General features: G+C 40.3%; 1 protein-coding gene across 1 annotated transcript; it reads right to left on the reverse strand.

Annotated features, from left to right (window-relative positions):
* Positions 1 to 1,762: 1,762 nt before the first annotated feature.
* STT3A (STT3 oligosaccharyltransferase complex catalytic subunit A) lies at positions 1,763 to 24,945 on the reverse strand. Its single transcript, XM_059930116.1, has 18 exons — positions 24,875 to 24,945; positions 22,661 to 22,787; positions 21,827 to 21,887; positions 19,386 to 19,507; positions 18,861 to 19,006; positions 17,581 to 17,671; positions 16,171 to 16,277; positions 15,306 to 15,470; positions 13,860 to 14,040; positions 12,866 to 13,021; positions 11,818 to 11,909; positions 10,975 to 11,130; positions 10,525 to 10,713; positions 9,491 to 9,607; positions 9,271 to 9,373; positions 5,070 to 5,258; positions 4,155 to 4,270; positions 1,763 to 3,580 (listed from the first exon to the last, which is right to left on the reverse strand). The coding sequence occupies exons 2-18, from the start codon at positions 22,746 to 22,748 to the stop codon at positions 3,542 to 3,544; spliced, it is 2,118 nt and encodes a 705-aa protein (XP_059786099.1). The 5' UTR covers positions 22,749 to 22,787; positions 24,875 to 24,945; the 3' UTR covers positions 1,763 to 3,541.
* Positions 24,946 to 25,001: the final 56 nt, after the last annotated feature.

The raw sequence follows: 25,001 nt of genomic DNA on the forward strand, positions 1-25,001 counted from the left end.
TAGAGGAAAGAAAGATGAATCCTAAAGCCAGCAATGGGAAAGCAGAAAAACAATTCGGTTTACATCATAGAACTCCCTAAAGGCTCAAGTTGAATTAGTGACAACACGTACTGAATGAGGTGAAGGTGGGGCTAAAAGAGGGTGAAAGACTATGTATGAAGCGAACAGACCCTTGGGTCCCCTCCCTCCTCTGTGTATACGAGGAACTGCCCCTCCCCGAAGCTGGTACTAGACTTGAGAGGGTAAATACATGGTTATCTGAACTGGAGAGCATCAGGCACAGTTAAGGCTTGGGTACCTAACTGAAACCAAAAGGATTAAGTTTATGCACTGAAGGTTGAACCTGTGAGCCTTCTTTCCTCACTTTACTCCCAGAAATCTGGCAGCCTGGCTTGTATCCTTCAGAGGACATAAAAGCCTTCTCGAGGGAATCTTACCTACACAGAAAAAAAGATCTAAAGATACCAATATCAGGGATTTCATAATGTAACAACTCAGCCAGATCACAGGAGAATGAAGCCCACATTCAATAAGCCCCACCCCACCCCAAACAGACCTTCCAGTCAGCTTTTTAGGGTCCCACTCTTTAATAAGAGCAAACAAGCAAGACTTTGAAAAGGCCTTTAATATGAAAGATGTCCAAACAAAGGACTATTCAAACAAAAAGCTCTTGGATATTAAAAAAAATACATGATAGTAGAAAAAAAGTAAACAAAATAGATAGGTTAGAAACAAAAAGTTTAGGAAATCTCCAGAAGGAAGAATAAAGATGGGAAACAGAGGATTAAATATAAGAATATTGGGAGACTAATCTAGGAAGTCCAAAATCCAAGTAACTTATTTTTCACAACAAGAAAGGGAGTCGGGGGAATCCACAAATAACTCAAGAAAATTTCCCAGACAAAAGAACTTGACCTTCCATACTTTTTCCATACTTTCCATACTTTTCCAAACTTGACTTTTCCAAGTTTAAAGTACCCAGCTTCTGAACACATCATTGGGAAAATTTCAAAGTAGTACATACAAAGAGAAGATACTAAGAGGTCTGGGGAGAGAGTGAGAGGGAATGGACACATACAAAAAAAATAAGAATCAGAATATCATTGCATTTCTCAGCATTTAGAAGACAGAAAACAATGGGCCAATGCCTTCAAAAATAATTCTAAGGAAAAGTTAATCCCAACCTGGAACTCTATACCTAGCCAACCTATGAATCGTGTGATGACAGACACTCAAGATCTCAAGAAATGTATCTCCTCCACACTTTCTCAGGAAGGTAGTGGTGATAAATCAAGAAAGAAGTCAGGGGATTAACACACAATATGACGGTGAAAGGATACACCAACCCAAGAGGTGTGTAGCAAACCTAGAGAGTAAACCAAACCAAACTGGAATATACCAAAACAGAAGACATCTCTAAGAATGAATACCTAATGAGTTGAACATACTAAAAGGAAGCTGGCACAAATGAAGGTGAGTCTGGGGAGAAATCAGTGACAACTACAAAACACAAGTGAAAAAACTCCCTCCAAAAAAAAGTTATGCAGAAAAAAAAAATTAGTATATATACCACATGGCCTAGTTGTGAAAAGCCTTAAGGTAAAAACTACGGAGTTAACCTAAACCATAACTATAATAGAGCCTTGAGATGGTAAGAATATGTGTGTCCATGGGAATAGCAGGATGGTGAAAAAGAACCAAAATCCTCAATTTCCACACCAGAAAGTCAACAGATGATACCTAAAATTGAAAAACCAACACATAGCAAAATAAAGCAAGTCATTTAATGATATGGAGGTAAGTAATATGAGAATCAGCTGAGTTGAAAGTGGGTACCTTGGGGGGGTGGGGGGTGGAAAACAGTGTTGTTGCTTTTTAGAATTATTTGATTTTCTTTTACACTAAGTTCACTGTAACAATGGAAATTAGAAGTAAATTTTTAAAAAAATATAGCTTCATGTAGCCTAGAAAGTAACAAAATTAAAATCATAAGAGTAACAACTACAGTGATAAAGGGTTATCCCATTCCTACAGAGGCAAATCACTAATGATCTCTAACTGGTATTACTCATATTTGTTAAAAAAACAAACAAACAAAAACCCACCTCTGAATAACCTCTTCCACTAGGGAGGAATTCTGTATATAAATCAAGTCATGTATTTACATATAGTAAATCAAATCTTACATCAGATCTAAATCTCACCCACAGTTGAAGCACCTGGTACATAAACTGGTTTGGAAGGCTGCTTCCTGGGTACACAGGTAGACCTGAGCATACCTTTAGGAGCACCATTTTGACTTATCTGAAAGTCATGTCATTGCTCCTGTTTCTTAAACAGGTAACAGTAAAGAGTTACCTTGTATTTTTTTTCTTTTTTTAATAACTAAGGGTTTATACACATCACTGACATATGTCTTAAAATACATAAAATACCCTATTGTAACTGAACATAAGGCTGTTTGTCCTGACATTAAATATAGATGGAACTCCTGTGCTTTTTGTAGCTAATTTGGCAAGGGCTTCAGAACCAGATCATGGAGCTTGTTAGTGATATATAATAACAAAGAGGCTGAGACTAAGGGAGAGAGAAGCTCACCTTTAAATAATCACAACAGTTTTAGTGCATGAGCTAAAGGAAATCGCTAAAGGATAAGTGAGAGTACTGAAAAGCTAGATTTCAGATAGATACGTATGGTTACAAATCAGCTAATTCAGAAACACCTACTGACCATCAAGTTCTATACACAATGTTGGAGGAGTTTCTTCCTCTCCATTGAGAATAATTTCACTGTTTGCCTTAAGTCTTCAAAACTACTGATTTAGTATCACTGGATTTACTCCTGCTCAAAAAAACACCTAGCTAGTCCCAAAGAACACTGGTGAGATCAGGTCTGGCTAGCCACCTTCTGTCCCGTGTAGTCAAAGAGCCTCTAAGGACAAGAGATGTTGAGAACAGCGACATGATGGCAATGCAGCTGCTTTTCCTGCCCAGAAATGGCACTCCTCTGGTCCCACAAACTTTTATTCATTCAGTAAAAGCTTACTGAGCACCCACTATGTGCAAGGCATTGTGCTAGGTACTGCAGTTTTTGAAATGACAAAATTGTTTGTATATGTAGGATCTGAGCTAGTCCTTGATAGTTCTCCTGATTTGAGAGAGAAAGACAGAATGCCCCTATGTGGCTCATTTAGGGAGCTAAGAGCACAGATGAGGTCTGTTTTCTGTCCTTCTATCAGCCCAGCATAAACTTTAGGCTTCCTCAAATCAGTCATAAGTCAAAAGAAATAAGGCACATTTTTAAAAAAATTCCCCCCTTTAATTGACCAAAGTAAAGCCATGACATTTCATTTGGTAACCTGCTCAGAATTATAAAGATCATTCCATGTGGCTCAGCCCATACTGCCCAGGACAAAACCTCCAAACAATTCCAATCTCATCGCGCTCTGTTCTTATAAACTGCATATTTTTAAACCATCTTCTGCGCAGTGAATGTGACACACTCAGTGCGAGGCAGATCAGAGCCGAACGGACGTAACATTTATGTCCTTGACAAGCCTCGATTATCCAGGTCCTTCACCTGCAACAGAAAGGTATCAGTTTCATATTTACAATCATCAGGTTAACATGGGAGAGCTTCTCTACTGAGCTGGGTTCACCCAGATGGGGACAGATTATGTTGGATTATGCTGCCTGGTTTGGCTCTGGTGTGAGACTAGCTACTCTTCTAAATACAGCAAGAGTTCTCAATCTTTTCTTACGTAAGAGATATAACACACTTCTGTGTGACTCTCTATGCCATAAGTTCTTCAGTGGGAGAGAAGAAAATGTAGTTCGAAAACACACACACACACTCTCCTTCTCTCCCTCTCTCCCTCTGTCCCTCTCTCCCTCTCTCTCCCCCCACCGCCCCAAGACTGACAGTCACTAAAACAGATCAAGTCTAGCACCAACTGGAAAAATATCACTGTAACCACTTCTAGGATGACAGAAGGCTGGAGCGTCTACTTTCTAAGAACAATCTAAAATAAAAATAGAAAGATTCTAAGTGAGTCACAAGCTACTTTTTAGACATTAGAAATATCCCTATTTTATAAACATGTGGCCCCGTTTTTAAGCATTAGAGCTGCTTTCTCAGCGTAACATCTGCTCACCTTGTATATCCTGACCAGCCAATGTTCTGTGGTATATGCTTCCTCCAGGACATCAAGCTCAAAGTCTTTATTCCCAATCTCAGCATTGCGAACACGGTCATAGCCTAGTGGACGCTCTAGAAAGTGACAAAAAAGGAGACACACATCTTTCTACAGTGCTGATTTCCTACAGAAATACTAAGTCAACTTGATTAATCATCCCACTGGAATGTTATTCCCTAGCATGCAGTTTGTTTAGAGAGTAGGGCCTGCAGAAAAGGACATCAGTTAGTAAGGGCAAATCAAGTGTTACCCTAACTCACGTCCCCTCCGAGATGATGCTTGGCAGAGCGCATGGAGGTTATCTCTTCTAAGAGACAGAGGCTGACTTCCAAGCACCTCTGTTCCTGAGGATTGCCACCCATGGCCTCTGTGATACACTAGCAACCCTTCTGAACCTATCAGCTGTCACAGGCCTGCATCTAATTCAAAAATAGTCCCAACTGCAGAACTAAGAAAGGAAAGAAGTCAGAAAGAAAGACTTAATCAAATTACTTTCAATTTATCTGAAGAAATGTAAAGTCCTTTATCTCACTCTATCCCCTTTCACATTCCTTTCTCCACTACAATACCTTTTACTGAGAGGCAATAAAAAGTAATGGGCAAAAGCACAAAAGCTAGAGCCAGACTGCCTGAGTTTAACCTGACTCTGCACTAGTTATGTGACTTTGGGCAGTTAAGGAACCTACTTGTACCTCAATTTCCTCATATATAAAATGGGAATAATATTAGTATCCACCTTTTGGATTGTTGTAAGGATTAAATGAATTAGTAGATATAGAGCACTTAAAGCAGTGCCTGGCATATAAAAAACACTGTATGTGTTAGCTATTACTGTTCTTACTGTTGTTATTAACATTATCAGGAATCACTCACTGGCTTCTGTGTAGACCTGTCCAAAGCGGTAGTAACACATCTTGTACATGAGGCAATTGAGCAGCACTGGAGAACCCTCACGGTCCACACGGAATTCCCCAGTTGGAGTATAATAATCGTGTTCCTTGATATGCTTGCCTGTATCTGTGCTCCCTCCAATCCGGACCATCCACAGAAATTTGTTGATGTCTAGAAAAAAAAGAAAAAGAAAAAGAAAAAACTGCTGTTATCACAAAGGTTGCTGGACCTAAATCACCTAATGAAAGGTCACTATGTCTAAGGAAATTCCCCCAAATACTTTTCTAATGGGGTATAGTACCATTTAACTCTAAGTTATAAAAATAACAAAGCTAATGTATGGTCAAAACTTTTTTCCTCAAAATATACAGCTTTTCCTATAGATTTTCCTGTAGACTCCTAAAATCCTATGCTACTGGCCCAGACTTAAGTCATAACTGAAGTTAGTCCCAGGTATTAGCTAGGGCTAAGCTGTCCAATATTACTAGCTATTAGCCACATGTAGCTACTGACACTTGATATGTGGCTAGTCCAAATTAAGATGTGCTGTAAGTATAAAATACATGCTGGATTTCTAAGACTTAGTCCAAAATAAAACAAAAAAAAAAGTGGGTAAAATATTTTGGTTACACATTAATGTTTTAGATATATTCAGTTTAATAAAATTATTAAATTCACTTTCCCTGTTTCTCTTTACTTATTTTGATATGGCTAATAGAAAAAAAAATTTTTTTTAATAAATTTATTTATTTTATTTATTTATCTTTGGCTGTGTTGGGTCTTCGTTGCTGCGTGTGGGCTTTTCTCTAGTTGCGAAGACCGGGGGCTACTCTTCCTTGCGATGCGTGGGCTTCTCGTCGCGGTGGCTTCTCTTGTTGCGGAGCACGGGCTCTAGGCATGTGGGCTTCAGTAGTTGTGGCACACGGACTCTGAAGTTGTGGCTTGCGGGCCCTAGAGCACAGGCTCAGTAGTTGTGGCACACGAGCTTAGTTGCTCCACGGGATGTGGGATCTTCCTGGACTACGGCTCGAACCCCTGTCCCCTGCATTAGCAGGCGGATTCTTACACTGCGCCACCACGGAAGCCCCGTTAATAGAAAATTTTAAATGACGTATGTAGATCCCACATGTCACTGGATAGCACTGACCTAGGGAGTAGCAGCTTTACCAAAAAGGTAGAGAAGAGAGAATGTGCTCCCTCTTGACCTACACTTGCAAAGTTACAAACTTCTAAAGCACATGTATGAGAAGTCAACATTTCTATGTCAAACACACTACCAGGCTCCATAAATACTTAAAGCACCATCAACTCAGGTTATCTCTTAGAATATGTCACTCCCTGTATCTCCCCCAAAGGCTTTAGGGAAATAGACGATTAGTATATGATGAATCATTGATCCATAAGAAAAGATTCCTACTGCCCTACTAAAAAGGGTTCCAGGGAATATCACAGTGGTGAAGAACACAGACTCTGGATCTAAGCTGCCTGGGTGTGAATTCCCACACTGCCAATTCTAGGTGGTGACCCTGAACAAGTTACTGAACCTCTCTGTGCTTCAGTTTCCTCACATGTCGAATTAGAAAAACGAGCGTATCTGCAACGACAGGGCTGCTACAGTATTGTGAGTAAGAGCATGTTACCTTACATATTGTTTGTCACACAGTAAGTATTCAAGAAATAATATTATTATCCTCATGGAATGTCTGCAATCGTACCTCCATCTTTCAAATGGAAAACCTGAAGCACAGAGACTTGCCTAGACCACACAGCCAGAAATAGGACCAAAAATAAAACCCCAGAGCATCAACCCAACTATCTTAGAGTACTGATATTATAGCTCCCTGGCAGGTATGTCTGAAGCAAAAAGCTGACAAGCTTTGAGAATGGAAGAGTGCACAGCAAAAGAAATGATCAACAAAATGAAAAGGCAACCTATGGAATGGGAGAAAATATCTATAAACCATATATCAAATAAGGGGTTAATATCCAAAATATATAAGGAACTCATACAACTCAATAGCAAAAAAACCCCAAATAATCCAATTAAAAATGGGCAATGGGCTTCCCTGGTGGCGCAGTGGTTGAGAATCTGCCTGCCAATGCAGGGGACGTGGGTTCGAGCCCTGGTCTGGGAAGATCCCACATGCCACGGAGCAACTGGGCCCGTGAGCCACAACTACGGAGCCTGCGCGTCTGGAGCCTGTGCTGTGCAACAAGAGAGGCCGTGACGGTGAGAAGCCCGCGCACCGCGATGAAGAGTGGCCCCCGCTCGCCGCAACTGGAGAAAGCCCTCGCACAGAAACGAAGACCCAACACAGCCATAAATAAATATAAATAAATAAATTAATTAAAGAAACGTTTAAAAAAAAAAAAAAATGGGCAAAAGACCTGAAAAGACATTTTTCCAAAAAAGAGATTCAAATGGCCAAGAGGTACATGAATGAAAAGGTGCTCAGCATCACTAATCATTAAGGAAACACAAATCAAAACTACAATGAGGCATCACCTCATACCTGCTAGAATGGCTCTCGTCAAAAAGACAAAAGACATGATGGTAAGGATGCTAAGAAAAGGGAATCCTTGTGCACTGCTGGTGGGAATGTAAATTGGTACAGACACTACAGGAGTCAGTAGGGAGGTTCCTCAAAAAATTCAAACTAGAACTACCATGTGATCCTGCAATCCCACTTCTGGGGATATATCCAGAAGAAATGAAATCAATATCCCAAAGAGATATCAGCAGTCACTGCAGCATTATTCACAATAGCCAAGACATGGAAACAACCTTAGTCTATCGACAGATGAACAGATAAAGAAAATGTGATAGATATATATACGTATCATGGAATACTAAAGATTTCAGGGAACTATCCATTTCTACCACATACGTGTGTACATTCGCATATATAAAAATACATATGCACACAAACATACATACATACACAAATACTTTCCTGTACTATTTGGATAAATTATTATTATTAGCAAGAAAAAAACCTATAATCACACACAACCAAATGGTGCTGAAATAATTGTGAAAGTTCAAGTCCTTAGGACCACATCCCTGCTATCATCATTCTTCCTCTGCTTGTACAAGACACACCACACACAGAAACTAGTCTTATTACTCTATACTGACACTTTACATATACTCTCCAGGTGGATCTGTTAAGTCTGTCTACATTAGAAGCCAGACATAATCTAAAATCTGAACATCTCTAAGAAGCAACCACATATTCAAAGAAAATTAAGACAGATATATGAGGTAATTATTAACTGCAGGAAAACAAGTTATTCTAGATAAGAATGTAACCATGGTGTACAGGTTGACTCAGCAGTAAATAATATTTACTTAGTCATGATGAAAACACTTTATCTGGATTTAACCAAAAACTGATCATTAACTCTATTGAGAAGATGTAAGACAGAAAGGGGGAGGGGATCATACAAAGAACTAAATTCCTTATCTACCTTAATAAGAAGTTGACACAGGGTATCTAAAATGATTGATCAATGAATAACAGGATATACATATTATTTAGAAATATGTACATAAGTACTAGAAGAAATAACTGAAGGAATAATTTTCCTGGGAACTGATGTTATAAGGTAGTTTTAGGGGCAGAGGACTACCATTTTTTATTATAAACCTTCAGAAGTATTTAACATTTTAAAATATAAACAGGTATTGCTTTAATTTTTTTAAGTTTTTTTTAAGGCAGAGGACTATATTTGGATGATTCTTCTAAACATACGATTTTGCTAATAATCATAGGGAACATGGTTAACATATGCCATATAAATATATATATATAAAACATTTTAAGTTGGCAGATGATTCTATGGCTTAAACCCACTAAAAAATGCTAATTCTTAAGCTCATTTTCAGAAGCCTTATATTCTCTATTGTTCACTGGTTGTGGAACTACTCCTAGGTCTTTAGACAATTATAGCATGCCATACCTACATGAGAAGAATTCTTTATATCTACTTCCTAACTGTTGCAAAAAAAAAAAAAAAAAAAAATCAAAATAACCAAACCGCAAGTTGCAAATACTTAGAAACTTCCCCAACTAAGAAAATATGTTGATAAGATATTGGTAAAAGGATAGAAAAATAGGAGATTCATCTAGTTTTCTTAGAATCTATGCCTTGTAGCTAGAAATAGAATCAAGTACATTACCATCAGAGGAATACCCAGTAAGGCCTCCAAAAATGACCAGCACATAGCTAACATCAAGCTCCCTCATGATCTCATAGGCTTTTTCTTCTGTGGATGCCATTGCCTAGAAAAACACACGCACATTTCTCAGCGCAAAATTCCAGGCCATATGATCCCTCGTGGAGAAGTACTTCCCACTAGACCCTGTGCATCAAACACTCAAATGACCCCTTCACCTTACCTGCCCTACTCGAGAAATATGGGTATTATTCCATGTGTTGTTATCCACTAAAATTGTCCGATTCGCCATAGCTGTAATCTGGTAGCCATAATCCCACCATGACATGACCTTCGCATCCTGAAAGAAGAATGGGAGATGGAAATAACAAGTTTCTCACTGCCTCCAAAATCCAATACAAGAGGGGTGGAAGGGCATCTGACAGGAAGTGAGATATTGCTAATTAATCAGTTTCTTCACAGAATAACATATGCCCAACAAGAAAACACATCTTGGTACCTGGTCCTACATTTACATACAATCATGAAATCTCAATGCAAATTAATACAACCCAACATTGCCAATACTTTCATCCCAGATCATCTTATACAAACAAGCATAATGGTGTGGGAGGTGTAGTGGGCTGTGCAATATTTCCAAATAAACAGCCCGGTGTCATCACATAACCGTATTAAATAAATGACCAAAAACAAAGTCACAATAATCAGTTACTAAAAAGAAGGGGGGTGGGAGAGGGGGAAGAAATCACAGGATAGGACGAACAAGGATTAAGAAATTCTTATAAGAATCTAACTCAGAAGTGCCATTCCCAGTAGCTATTGGAAAGAAAATCACTCCAGATTCTCAAAAGGTATAAACCAAAATGTTAAAAGTGGTTATCATTAGGTGATCCTTTATGGAAAATTTGTCTTTTTTTTCTTTTTTTTGCTTCTATTTTCTGATTTTTCTACAATAAACATGTATTATTTATTAACTATTTTTCTTCTTTTATAATTGGGATGGCCTACCTCATGATAAAATCACCATGCTGTCAATACAAGTGTCCAAGCAGAGTGCAGATAATTATCAGTAAAGGTCACTTATAGAAAAAATCCTGAATTGAATGGAGGTTGACCTTTAAGGCTCATTCAACACCAGGTTCGATAGTTCCAATTTCTCCAAGCTTTCCACCCATCTAAAAGCTATTTGATTCACTATAACATCAAATGTCTCTCCCTTCCTCCTACCGCACAATCCCACGCCTCCCAAATCTTCACCTCTGGAGTATTGTGACGAAGCCAATAGTACGCTTCTCGAAAGTCATCAAAAATGATCCTACTACCATCCCCACCACGAGCAGACAGCACAATGGATGGAGAGGAGTAGGCCTCGCTGGTCACCCAGGTTGAATGAAAGGTGTAGGTGATGAGAAAGAAAGCCATGACCAGTATCATGCCACTTGCCACCTAGACAAGGAAGAACAACTGTGTTGTAAACCAAATTAAATTTACGTAACATAGAACAGCTTCTTACACACAGTCAGTAATATAGATGAGATGACTCAGAATAAATTAGAGGCTATGTGAGTTCATTCCAACCTCTTGTGACAGTGCTCTACTTTACTCCCCCTCACTCAAACAAACAAACAAACAAAATACAAATGCAAACACACACACACAGACACACACAGTTCCCCAAGCTAGTTCTTCGCATTGCTTAATTCTCACTTCATTCTTAATAGGGTAGGTAGAATCCTGTTGTTTCTTGTTCTTCTTGTCTGGTCGACTTATGTCCAAATTCTTCATATAAGTGGACAGCACCTGAGAGACTCCAATGCCAGAAAGAATGCACATAACAGGCGCCAACACTAGCATCAGACGCACCTAAAAAAAACAGGAAGCAAGATCACAATCGGTGTTTTACAAATTACAGATTTCAACCTATTAGTAGATGACGACATCAATTTAGGGGTTTTCAACAAACATGATTTGTCAGTGGAATGGAACAAAATAGAAGAGAAAATACTTGATACATCTATAGTAGAATATATATTTTTTTAAAGTTTGTTTTTCAGTTCTACATGTATATATGTATACCCTGAGCAATGATATGATATAAAATGTATTTCTTAACTGTGGTTTGGGATCAAAAAAGTGTGAGAAGCACTGACTTAACTGCAATATATAAACTCTCTTCTCTCTTTTAACAACCTAGCACTCAGAACCCAGGCCTTTAAGAAAAAAACATCATCTCCCTTTTTAAGACACCAGAAAGTGAGGGGAAGGAACCCGCCCAGGGTCACTTTCTCCAACAAGTGACACAGCGCGTCTCCCTAACACAAGGGTTATGAATCCAAGGAAGGTGGGCCCCACAATCAGAATGTATGAGTGCCCCATACGTTCCTGGGAAGGATCAACAACAGTGAGCAGCCTTACCACGCAGCCCCTCAAGTGCTCAGAGGGAAGCCCCTGCACAGCATCAGCACTGAACCTGCCGTGCAGGGGGACGAAGAAAACCCTCAGAGCTAGGGGTGGAAAGGTTCGCTAAGACTGCACGCATTCATTCCTCACCATCACAGCTGAAAAGTACATGCTGGTCACACCATACATGATGATGAAAATCCGGGCATCCGACAGGTTGCTAAAGCAGTAATAGAGACCAACTACAAAAGTAAAAGTAAAAAGAAGTGAAAACCTGAAAAAACAATCACAGATACATCCAAAGAAGTTACTACGGCACTCTTTAAAACAGCAAAAAATCTGAAACCACATAAATGTCCAACATTAAGGATGTAGTTAATTACAGAATATTTATAAAATAGAATAAAATACATCAATTAAAATACTGCTGTGGAAGTTTATGAACCATATGCCTTCTTCTTTACACACCTCTGTACTTAAAAAACAAATGATATATCTTAAATATTATTTCTCTAAAGTAATACTAAATAACATAAATTATCATGATTATGAAATTTTAAAAGTCAGAGGAAAAACTCTATCATCTGACTTCTAATCAATAAATAAATGGATGAATATACATCAAAGCGTTAACAGTAGCAACAGGTGTGTGGTGAGAACTCCTGAAATTTTACTTTTTTAAATATTTGTCTATATTTTTACAAATGACAACTTACTTTCATAATAAGAAAAAAACCGTTATTTTAATTAAAAAAAAAAAGTCCCTACCACTGGTAAATTCTAAGACATATCTGAATTGGCCAGAAGATAAGTTAGATGAGGAGGTTTTACAGTCAGCTATGCCTATTCTCAAAATTCAATACTGCCAAGAAGAGAAACGGGGAGGAGTCAGGGATGAGGGGCGGGGTATACTAGAAGTACTCAAAAACCCTGAACTAGGGCTGAACTGTAACTTATGATACAAATGAACAGAAAACTGTGAGACTCTGAACTTGCCAGTATCTGCAACTGTTCAACTTCTGACTTCTACTCTGCTTCAAATATTAGAAAAATGTGCTTAGCCATCCTCTGTACTGCATAGATAAACAGGCAAAAAACAAAAACAACAACAAAAACACAAGGATGAGGGTATTTTACTTATTTTGAATCAAATGATGATTCTTAGAAAGAAGACCACTTCAGAACAAGGCAGACAGACCTGGAAACATGAAGACGAGAAGCTGCAGGTCGAAATAGTACGAGGACCAGGTCGTAGGCTGATGCTCAGACACAGAGGCGATGATGGGGATGTTGTTCTTAGCATAAGAAGGATCCAGCAGTGAGTAGAAACGCCCTGTCCAGGGAGATATTTTTCCTGGAAGCAAAGAGGCAACAAATACTTCACAATTACTTCTGAAACAAAATAACATGTGATCCTAACTAATCACAACTTTCCATTTTAATAAGCTTCCCTGAGACAGAGGAGGACGAGGTTTTTGTTTAAATGCCACCAATACTTTGAGAATTTCACTCCTTCCTTTCTTTCAAACTTGAGAGTGCTTTTGTCAGCACAGTCAGTAGAATAAAGTCAGGTTGTATACAAACTCAGAGAGAAGGGAGGCAGAGATACTTCCTAGAAGGGTTTTAGGACAAATCTGGTCAAACCAAGGCCAATGCTATAAACTAAGTCACTCAGTCCTCCAGTGCTGCTCTGAATACACAGAGTCTTGGGCAAAATCAAATCAGACTCTGAGAAGTGTACGTGAGGGAGATGAAGAGAGGAGGAAAATGTGGCATGCTACCCAAACTAAACAGCCACGGTTTTGTCATATGGGATTAGATGAGGCCACACTGTAGGGCAAGCAATGTTAGGATTTCTCCCACCCTACCAATAGGAAAGAAAAGGACACACACACACACACACACACACACATATAAAGAGGAGAAAGATTAGCATGGTAAAATACAGTCCTGTCACCAAGTGTGGGTCTTCTGAAATTAAGAGCTGATCTAATATGATTTTCTTTCTATGCTGAATCCAGACACTGGCTGACAAGAGGATTGAATGTGCAGAAGTTGGACTTTATGTGCTTGAAATCAAGAGAAATAGGAGGAAAAGAATGAACCTTTCTGTGGCCAGGAAATAACCCATATTTTTGGAGTTTATTCTATGTTCATACCCATTTACACTTAATACTAAAAGCCTTTCCTACCTGTCAGCATGAGGAGAGCTCCCACGGTGAGAAGGACAAAGCCTACCAGGGAGATGACACTTCGGAAAAGAACTTCAAATTGCTGTGGATTCAACTTGCTGCGTAGATAATCCACAAAGGCATGGATCTGGCAGAGACCAAAGACCCCAAAGGCTGCCATGTGCTCTGATGAAAGGACGGGCTGTAGGTGAAAGCATATGTATGAGACCGTTAGGAAAAGAACGGGTCCAGCCTTGACCTGAATTATCCTGACCAAGTTCAGACCAAAGGGTCCAATGAGTTCTAAGGCCACCAAGGAATTAAGACCAATCTAGAGGAGGGTCTAATTCACCTGCCTCATTTTCCAAAGAATATTTAGAGTCCCCCAAAGTGTACCACACTCTATCATTATCACATCTCTGGCCTTTGCTCAGGCTATTTCTTGAGCCTCGATTGCAATTCTCACTTTCCCAAAATTTGCATTCACGGAAATTCTGATCATTCAAGGCCCAATGCAAATACCATTTCCTCCTAATCCACCGAACTGAAATCCATCACTCTCCTCTATACTCCACACCCTTTAGATCTCTTCCATAACTTAGACCAATGGTCTCAAACTCCTCCAGGCATCATAATCATGGCAGGACACAGGAAGAGGGGGGGTTTAGACACAGACTGCTGAGCCCCACCGCCAGAGCTTCTGATTCAGCAGATCTGTGGCAGGTCCCCAGAATCTGCATTTCTAATGAGTTCCCAGATGCTGCTCACCCTGCTGGTCCAGGAACCACATTTCTAGAACTACTAGACCGCAGACTAGTGGTTCTAGAAGCATGTGCTTCTCTCCCAACAAGACTGTGACTTCCTTAAGGACCAGAACCACACTTTTACTTTTAACATTTCCCAGGTATTAGCAAATTGCATACAGCAGGCGATCAGTAAAGAAATACTTGCTGACCTGAATAAGGGTTCCACTTTCGTAAGAATTTTACATGAGAAATCACAAATACCACGTTATTCTCTGACTAAATAGCTGTCTCTTAACCCTGTGGGATAATGCGGTTAAAAGGTTCAGGCTTAGCTTGCTAAAGAACTTTCACTTAGGCCCGAATAAAAGTTCAGGGGTCATTACTATTAAATGAAGTCATTCACATTAAAAAGGAATGAAAAAGATAACTGTGATCACTCACATTAACTCAGCTCAACCAAAATATCCCTCCTCCTCCCATAAACCTAAGCCAAGTTAGGAGTCATTAAATTCAAACTTCATGAACAAATATTAACACAATCCAGGAGGCAGACTTTAATGACCAATGACTCTGTTGCTTCAGTTAACAGAAGCAGTGTTAGCAAGGTGAGACCTGTGAATAAGTTTTACTATCCTCACCAGAATTCAAGATAAATCAATTTAGTTGGAACTGCTTAGAAAAAGTGGAAGAAGCTAAAAACCCCACTCAGTCTAGGGCTCACCTGGAAACCCACAAAGGAGATCTGCATGGAAAGAATGGTGCCCAGGCAGTAAACAGTACAGTAGGCCACATAGATCCGATGGGAGAAACGTCCTGTGAGCATCAGCACCAGTACATGAAGCGGGATCAAGTTGATCAGGAACACATACCCTCCCCATGAAGAGACCTAGGACAGGACGAAAGAGAAAAGTTCGTCTGAGCACTCCTCCTTGGATCACCACCATTGTACCTTAGGATGTTACCTGTGACCTTTTTAAAGAACATCTCTTTACAGTAACCAAAAACTTTATTTACACCAAGTGGTTTAAAGAGTTTAAATAACTGACTTCTTTAAGTAGGAAAATCAAATTAACACCCATCACTGTAACTCAATCCTCTGTTCGCTATGGCTCCTGCCATCACGATCACAAAACAAGAGGCCCCCAACTCTCAGCATTAATCTGGATACACCCTACTGTAAGGTCACACAGAGGATTTAGGGATTCAAGGGAAACGTGAGCAAGTGGAAGCAGTTAAGGAAAGAAGTTTCGGTGTTTACAAGATTGAAGAGAAAAAAATATACATCAGGAAAGGAAAAATTTAAGGGGAACACACCAGAAAAGAGAGCTGGCCAACCAATATGTACCCATAGGAAATATAATATCTGGAGACCTTTAAAAATTAAAAAAATTATCTCTATCTTGCTATTATACAATGGATATCCCTGCCTGCCTTGGATTAGGCTTTGTATGGACACAAGAGACAATAAAGACTTTTAGCCTCTAGTTCATGGTCTCAAAGGCCAAGAGCTACTTCCAATTTATATCCGTCGATCCCAATACGTATTCAGACAGAGAGACTCCTGAAAGTAGGGAGTGAAGAGTTACCATGTAGAAATAAGCAAGGGCACACTTGGCTGCCCAATAGATGGAACCAGTCTTTACTGCTTTGATCCACATGTAGTAGGTGAGTAGCATGCAGAAGATGGCAATCCCTGCAGAAAGAACACAAAAATTCAGTAAAAGGCCATGCTGGAATAGTATGTAATACTGTTCTGGAACAAACTACCTGGATTCATATCTCAGACCTACTACCCATTAACAGTGTAATTACTCTACCTCCCTTTGTCTCAGTTTCCTGTAAAAGAGTCCATAATAGTATCTACTTCATAAAACTGTTGTAAAGACAAATTTAACTATTGCATGTAAAGCACTTAGAATACTACCTAGCATGCAGCAAGCACTCAGTAAGTGTTAGTCATTATTACTACTATTCTTTCCAGGCACTAAATTCCCTGCTGTTTCAGTCCTAAAGATATCCCGTACTATCAAGCACCAGCCTGCCTCTACATCTTACCACAAGCTGGTCCGTATGCCCTGACTGCCTCTCTCCTTAATATTTGCCTAACGAAGTTCCAACTTCAGGGCCCAGTTCAAATACAACTACTTCCAAAAAGCCTTCCGTGATCCCCAAATCTGAATTAATCTCTCCTCTCACCACGTTCCCAAAGTACTCTGTTCACCCTTCTCTCATGGCACATAATACTATCTGCCCATTATTATTTATTTTTATAGTCTGCATTAATCTGTGTTAATAGATTATGGGCTAACATAATTTTATTCATTATCTAATCCTATAATTCCTTAATTATAAGCCAATACTCCTATTCATTAACTATCTTTATAATATCTAACACTGTTTTACCAATAACATTCAGTAAATACAGGTTGAATTGGAAATAAGTCAATAAAAGTCACTTTAGTTTTAAGAATATCCATTCCTCTCATCTAGGAAAATAAAGCAAATGATTACAATGTTAAAACAATAGTACCAACCAACATTAAAACTTAACTCTACTTTTAGGAGTACAGAGATGAGCCAAAGGCCTTATATAAGGAAAATTACCAGCTACCTTTCTAGAGGAAATGACAGAGAATATAAACTTGTCTGAGGTCCCTTCCTGCCCTTTTTTTTTTTTTGGATGTGGACTGTTTTTAAAGTCTCTATTGAATCTGTTACAGTATTGCTTCTGTTTTATGTTTTGGTCCCCTGGCCGAGAGGCATGTGGGATCCTAGCTCCCCGACCAGGGATCAAACCCACACCCCATGCACTGGAAGGCAAAGTCTCAACCGCTGGACCGCCAGGGAAGTCCCTTCCTGCCCATTTCTAATCTTCTCACCCAGACACCATTTTTGCTATCACTAAACAACAGATTTGAACCCAGATTCTACTGCACTTCATGAAGCTCTACTGGCTAATGAGGTGAACAGATCCTCTTCAGCACTTTAAGTCTTACCTTCATTATCATAGGAGCCAGCCACAGATCGGGAGATATAGCCAGGAACTACAGCAATCATGGCAGCAGCAAGAAGTCCAGCTCCTGCATCCTGTAAGACAAGAGGGGTAACAGGAAGTTAACACCAATACATCTATGAAAGAGAAGAGAGGATCCGCTAGTCCATTCTGCTTACAATGGGCCCAGAGGACAGTCTGACACTTTCCACGGTAGATGTGGTGCTAGAAATGCTAGAAATGTTCGCAGCACAAGAAAGCTACATACTTCACAACCAATTCCCCGCGATGATGTCAAGTCTGAAACTGAGTACACACATGCTAAGAACAGACAAATCATGTAAGCTGTCAGATGCTACCCCAGAATGGGCTGTTTGGCTGGAGTATCCCCAGACTTATGAGTCCCTACCCCTAACAATATCTGCGCACCACAGGAACACCAGTCACACTTCTACAAGCTATTCAAGGACAATCAAAGGAAGACCATAAGTATTTGAGCTAAAAAGCCAACAAAGAGAGGTGACAATCTCTCTGGATTAAAGATGCCGGGAGCTTAGATAATAAAGCTGGAATATTCCTAGCCAATCTGTGAACTCAGGAGAGAGGAACAACAAAGTATAACCCACACTCCAGAAAAGGAAGGACTTGTCTGTTCGAAAGAGTCAAATTTGGAACAAGGGCAGCAAGGAGAAGGATGAAAACGTTTCCAAATTAAACTCAAGTTTCCCAAGCCCTCCTACTAGTCTATCACCTCTCAGGTATCTCCCTGACACCATAGCCACAAACTAAGAATAGCATCCAGGGAGTCAGAGTCAGCAATGCAGAAACCTAGAAGAGAGTCAGTATCATGGAGCCTACTACAAAAGCCAAGTGGTTTAAGAATTTTTAAATAAACATTTGAAAAAAAATCAACAAATAATTGCTAACTGTCCATTTCCAGTAGGAAGAACTAACCACTTTGGAACGCTTCTTGTAGTTATTTTCCCTCTCCCTTAGATTGTGAGGAATTCAAAATCTAAACCTCATTTTAAATATTTTTTTCCCCGTATGTAGCAATTTATATTTGACCTTCATATGTTCTCTTGTAAGGATAAACAGTTGCTAATGATAAGAAACCACACATTCTAGGGAGGGGCTGGGGTGAACTCAGTAATTTGGCTCAGCAAAAGCTGTCTTTAGCCCCTGGCTCCCTGCCCTTCTAAGGCTCTCAGTCCCCCACCCTTTAGCATCAACTTGAGAGGTTCAACAACATTCCCAAGCCTCCTGTCACCCCAAATCCTTCACCTTGAGCTCTTTGGTAAGGTGGTACGTGACGATGGTGGTGAAGGAAGAGAAGAGAGGGGCCAGGAACACACAGACATTCCGAATGTCGATGGTGATGTGGAAAAAATGGAGGACATGGTAGATTGCAGCAGAGGTGATCATTAAGCCTGTAACAAGAAGAAGAAAGGCCAATAGGTTATCCTAGTAAGACAAAGACCTTAAGGGAAAGAGAAAGGGAAAATCCAAGTATCAATAAAGTGATAAGACAGGTTTTGACAAACCACCAGAAATACTAATACAGCAACTGCAGGAGGCCTATAAATTTCTCTCCTATGGATTCAAGCAGAAGTCCAGAATTTATGAAAAACTACCCATGCCCGCTCTCCCATACATGTTCTCCCTTCTATATAAGATCTAATTTTAGGAATCTGCAATCAGAATGAAATTACAAGTGTCACAAAATGAAGATATTAGAAATAAAAGACACTGTTCCATTATATACCAATATCTTACTGCTGTGAAGAAAAAAAATCCTGTTCCCCTCACCTGGGTAAATTGTTCCTCCAATGATTCGTCCCAAAGGGTACCAGGCCCGATCATCAAACCAGTTATGGAATTTATAAAATCCCTCCTCAGCCAGGAACCGGGTAGTCCGATAATTAAAGTACCTATAACAAGAAAGAAATGAATTGTGTCTCCTCCTCTCCATACCCAAACACTTGCCGCAATTTGCAGTGACTTTTGCTCCTCAGGTTACATAACTGAGGAACTTATCATTACTCCAATAAAAGTCAGTTTGGTACCAAAAAGTATTTCAAGCATGAAAAATCATTTTACATCACCATAAGCCTCCTCATTTCTAGCTCCATGCTTGTCTCAGTTAAAGCACTGCTTCTCTCATAAGGAAATGCAACCGTAGTCTAACCTTATAAGAAAACACTCAAGAAGGATGCTTCACCAGGCTGGCATATAGTAGGCATTAGCCCCAGTCAGAAAATTCAAGCACTCAAAAGACAGGACAGCTGAGATGTGGACACCAATAGACTTGACTCTTTGTAAGTGGTGGGAACACACAGAAGAGTATTTCCATACCACAGGCAAGGGAACAAGGATAACTTTAGGTGATGAGCATCTCTAAAGATGTGGGTGTAACACCATACGCAGGATGAACATTTTTTAGTCCGCTCCGTAACACAAACTTCTTAATAAGTGTTTAAACTTGTAATTAGATCTACTCATGTTGTTATCTAAAATAGTTCTGAATGCCACCTCCATGGGAGCATAAAAATACAGACTACATAAAAAATACCTGACATAAAAAAAAAAAAAAAAAAAAAAAAAACCTGACATAAAATGCTTACAGTTATACATGGACACAGTTCTTTAGGTCCAAGCTATGTAACCCCTTCTCTTAAGTTTCTCATTTAAAAAGAAATAAAAAAGAAAGACAAAAATATATATGGAAATAATAAAAATATAAACAAATAAATAAAATAAAGGGAGTTGTTTAATCACTAAAGATAATCATGACTAACCATCTTTCCTGCCCACCCCTCTAACCCTATTTCCTCATTGGTCAGTCAAGTTTTAGCAGCTGAAGTAAGTAGAGTAGCAGATGGCAGAAATCTCTATCCTTCTGGTTGTTGCTGATGAATGTTATTTTGGTAACTGTCAGGGAGACAGAAGGGATGAGGGGAGCAGGCAGTCAACATGTGTCAGAATCATGTCCTTTACCTAGCAGTAGGAGAGGCAGAGTGAGACAGAGGAAGTGCAAGTTAGTGGGAAAAGGTCTGGCCTGGGTTCACACCCTGGGCCTCAGTTTCCTGCTCTGCAAAAAGAAGTGTGAAATCACATGATCTGTACAGTCCCTTCCATCTCTACAACTACAGAGCAGATGCTCTTGCTTTCCCTGACCATCTCATCTCAGTGTTCGCTCATCTAGAGGGTCTGAGAAAAAGCCCTAACAGACTGGTGATCAAGAAACAAAAGGATATAAGTTTCCTCATTCATGAGAGAGAAAAAAAAAAAAACAGAAAAAATTGATTTGGGAGGCCCCAAAGAAAAGATCTGTATGCCTCCAAAGTGCTTTCAAGTATCTACACGAAACAATACGACAAATTTGCAAATACATGCAGGTATTAAACTTGAATCAATGCTCCATAAACTGAATATGCTATTTTTAAGATATCAATGATGTTTCAAGAACCTATGATTCTGGTTCTCCAAATTTTTAATTAAGCCTTAACGTTAGGTAATATAATATTAGTTACTCCAGTGTCTAGAAACAGACAAATGTAGATTCAAATCCTGGCTCCTCCATTTACTCTGTGTGTAACCTTGAATGGTCTCTGCCAGCCTCAGCCACATTTGTGGAAAGGAGACACCACTACCTCCTTCTCGTAGGGTTATTGTAAGGATTTATAGATAATCTGTAAAACAGTTCTTGGAACAAAATGAAGCTCAGTAAATGTTTTTCACCTATGCCTCTTTTTATCTAATAAAATCTCCAATCCAACTCACAGCTTTAAATTTTCCTCAATGTCTTAGAACTTAACTGACAGGCCCAATTTCTATCATATTCACTGTTAAACAGAAAAAAGCCACAGATCTCAAGTTCATGACCTATAATTTTTCTTTTGAACCTCAAACACACACCAGGCCCAGGCCCCTTTCCCTCAATCTGCAGCATTAACTGTCTACCAAGCTGAGAAGCCAGGCTTCTCTTGGCTTAGCCAGACCTGAAGTGATAGGCACACCAGCAACGCCTCTCTCATCTTTTAAGAATTTGAGAGACTCGCTTGGTTTCAAATTCCAACAGAAATGTTTCAAAAGGAGACAATTATTTCCTTTGGAAAACTTGAGAGTTTTCCCCCCAAAATGTATAGAAAGTCCATCCCCATCACGGAGAGCTCACTGGAACGTGAATCTGAAAACCATGAACCTAAATGCTTCCCAAAGGAAATACCAGACCAAGCAAAGGTACTCACGGATCAAATTCATGGATGACACTTTCAAATCTCAGGACAGCAAAGAGACGAGTGGAGAATGCTGCAAAAACCAGAGAACTATTATTTTAATGGTAATGTACCATGAAAAACAATAGTAGGTAGTAATATTATAGAGATAATAGTATTATCCAGCACACAAGTCACAGGAAATACAAAATGATGCTGAATAAAGTATTTATCCATTCCTCCCACACAGAAGAAACAAAGAAGTTCGCTTTCCCCTGACAATGACACCTACACTTCCACTTAAGTAGGACACATTTAACTACTTATTATCAAGGCCTATGACAACACATTCACCTACTAATATTGCACCCAATTTACATGGTCATCTTGTATATATGTTGACCTCCCCTCCCCACAACCTTACCTCCCCAAACCTCAGTTTGAAGCAAACTAAGAGGTAAGGAAACCAAGACTACTTATGACTCATGAAGAGCTAGAAAAACCTAAGAAAACAGAGTAAGTTCTGGAGAGGTTTTCAGAAATACTAAGGCAGGCAACCACAGAAGACAAGTATCTTTTACAAAATTCAGTATCTCAGAGTCCCCAGTATCTCTTCCAGTCCTAAGAGAAAACAGAATTAGTACAGCGTGCTTCTCATTCTTTCCCAGATGATCACTAGTCCCAGCTTTTATAATCCTTGTGTTTCTTTTATTTTGCTTTCACAAAATTCTACTGATTGAGAACAGTAAAAAGAACACATTACAATCTACTGGAAAAAAACAAGGCATTTAAGAAAGCCATTGTTGATTTTTTCAAGATTTTCTCCTTTCCACATCTGAAGAAAGAGAGGTCCACATGCACACTCACATAACACAGCAGCCATTGACAGAATTAGAAGCTTCAGAAGTGTGTCCTGCTTCTCATAGGACAACCGTAAAAATCCCAGCTTGGTCATCTTGACATCAATGGGTGGCAACAGATGACACTCAAATAGCTAAAATGGAAAAGTCAAGACCGTAAGATATTAAACACCTTCAATTTACCTAATTCAGTTTCATATTTTATGGTGGTAGAGAAACACAGAGAGAGGAGTAATGCACACACCAGAGAGGGTCAGGGCTAATACTAATACCCAAGCCAAGCCTGAATTATGACCAACTGGCAAGTAAGTAAACACGTCAGGTCTGTGAGTCAAGGACGAAAAGGAATGAGACTCTATCACCATAATTCTGTTTCCCAGTCCTCGCAGCTAACAAGCACGTAAGCACAATTGGCAACAGTGTGGCACAACAGGAGTAAAGAAGAAACACAGAAAAAAGGGGGTTGGAGGAAGACATGCAAAGAAAACAGGAAAGACTGGAAATAGAGAAAAGAATAATTAAATGGAGAAACAGAGCATTCAAGAAAAGGCAGGAATGTATGAAAGAAAGCAGGGAATGAGCACAGAAGTGAAAGCAGAAGGCTGAGAAATAGAAGTCATGACTGAATCAGCACAGTTTACAGCCCTAAATTTCAGCTTCAACTGACTGGCTGCAAACTTTCTGCTCCAAATCCCAGTGGGGTTGCAGGGTTGACTACAGAGCACGACTGCTCACTCACTAATGCACGTACAGTCATGCACTCAGGAAGAGAGGGAGATACACATAGATCACTGCACTTTCAATCGCTTACATCACACTATAACTACTGCTCAGATCTACACCCACTTCCCATCAGCTGTCTCAAAGCATCCTGGAATTGACACTGCTGATTTAAGCCACTGATCCCAGAGACAGCTCATGGAACCAGATGACAATCTGGAAGGAAAAGAGAATAAAATTTTCCTACTAAAGCAAAGAAAGGTTGGGCTGGGGGTGGTGGGGTGGGGGTACTATATTAAAATAAAATGTTGAGGGAAGCAGGCTGCAGACCATCCAGAATGGTGATCACTTGGCGGACAAGATTTACCAGCACTAATTAGGAGGTTAGCTATCTCTGTTTAAGACAGCACTGCCGTCTTAAACCATAAGCTGGTCAAGGGCTAAGTGACAAAGAGTATGATAATAAAGAATATGCAACACTGTACAAGACTGCAGGGGAAAAAAAGGAACCTGGATCCTTCCTGATCTTTCTCCCACTATTACTAGAGGAAAGGAATGGAAAAAATAACACTGGACAGGGTGGAAGGCATGAAGAATCATGTATTTCTAGCTCCAACTGTGGGAAGTCAAGCATCTTTTCCATAATTAACTGTCCCAGAGGGGCGATTTTACATGTAATCCTAATCCCAAAGGAAAACCTTATCTTGCAATCAAAACTAAACACCTAACTCCAGGTAGCCCCTAATCCAGCCACATCCCTCAGGTCTGTACTTGTTTTCTCCCACGCCTGAAACAGGAAAACTTACCACCGCTGAGCTGATATGAGCCACACGCCTAGAAGACTAAGTGGACGAAATGAGAGTACTAGAACCTCTACCTGAAAACTGAGTAAAGGAGCTGGTAATTTAGGCCAGGACCTTAAGGGAGTTTCCATACTGTGCTCTCTGGTCGTGCTCGCACACCTCTAAAGCAAATAAAGGCAAAGACGCTTTCCTTAAAGCACCTGGCATCTGTCCTCCACCTCGTCTGTGCCGGCAAGCTGTGGCCCCCTGTCCCACCCTGGCTCTAGTTCCGAAGACGGCAACTTGCCCACCCGCTGGCCCACACGCTTTCTCACACTCGCCCCACCCTCCCCCACTTCTGCTCACTCCTGCGCGTCCCTCCTCCCTCCGTCTCCCACCTTCACGAAATGCAACACCCCGGACACCACCCAGCGCGGGACACCCCACCGCCTCAGCATCCTGAGCGCCATCCCCTCCAGGACTAGTCCCAGGGTCCGATCTTTTCCACGCCCTCCTAGCCTAAGCGCCCGCCCCATCCTAGATCCCCCCATCCTTCCATTCCAGGTCGTCCCCCACACGCCACACGCCCCCTCCTCTGCAAGGCCCCAGACTCTGCCCGCGCCCGCGCCCACGCCCACGCCCGACGCCGTTAAAGCCCCACCAGCGCCTTGGACTGCACCTGCCCCTAACCCTCAAGTTATATTCTAAGGTCTTCTCACCTGACCCGGCTTCCTCAAGAATCCGCTCGCCTCCCCCTGCCATCCGTTCAGCGGCGCACCCAACCTTGGCAGCGTCGGGTCCGCCTCCAGGACCGCTCCCCATTGGTTGGCTTAGGGCCAATAGGCC

The sequence above is a fragment of the Balaenoptera ricei genome, chromosome 8, assembly GCF_028023285.1.
Source record: "Balaenoptera ricei isolate mBalRic1 chromosome 8, mBalRic1.hap2, whole genome shotgun sequence".
Classification (NCBI taxonomy): Eukaryota; Metazoa; Chordata; class Mammalia; order Artiodactyla; family Balaenopteridae; genus Balaenoptera; species Balaenoptera ricei.

What these genes read in the sequence shown, in the direction of transcription:
- STT3A (XM_059930116.1), bottom strand. Translation starts at nt 22,748, where the DNA reads ATGACCAAGCTGGGATTTTTACGGTTGTCCTATGAGAAGCAGGACACA. An exon ending in TGGAGGAACAATTTACCCAG is followed by an intron (nt 19,007 to 19,385) that starts GTGAGGGGAACA and finishes TTCTTGTTACAG; the next exon opens with GCTTAATGATCACCTCTGCT. An exon ending in TTCGTCACAATACTCCAGAG is followed by an intron (nt 9,608 to 10,524) that starts GTGAAGATTTGG and finishes TTCTTCTTTCAG; the next exon opens with GATGCGAAGGTCATGTCATG.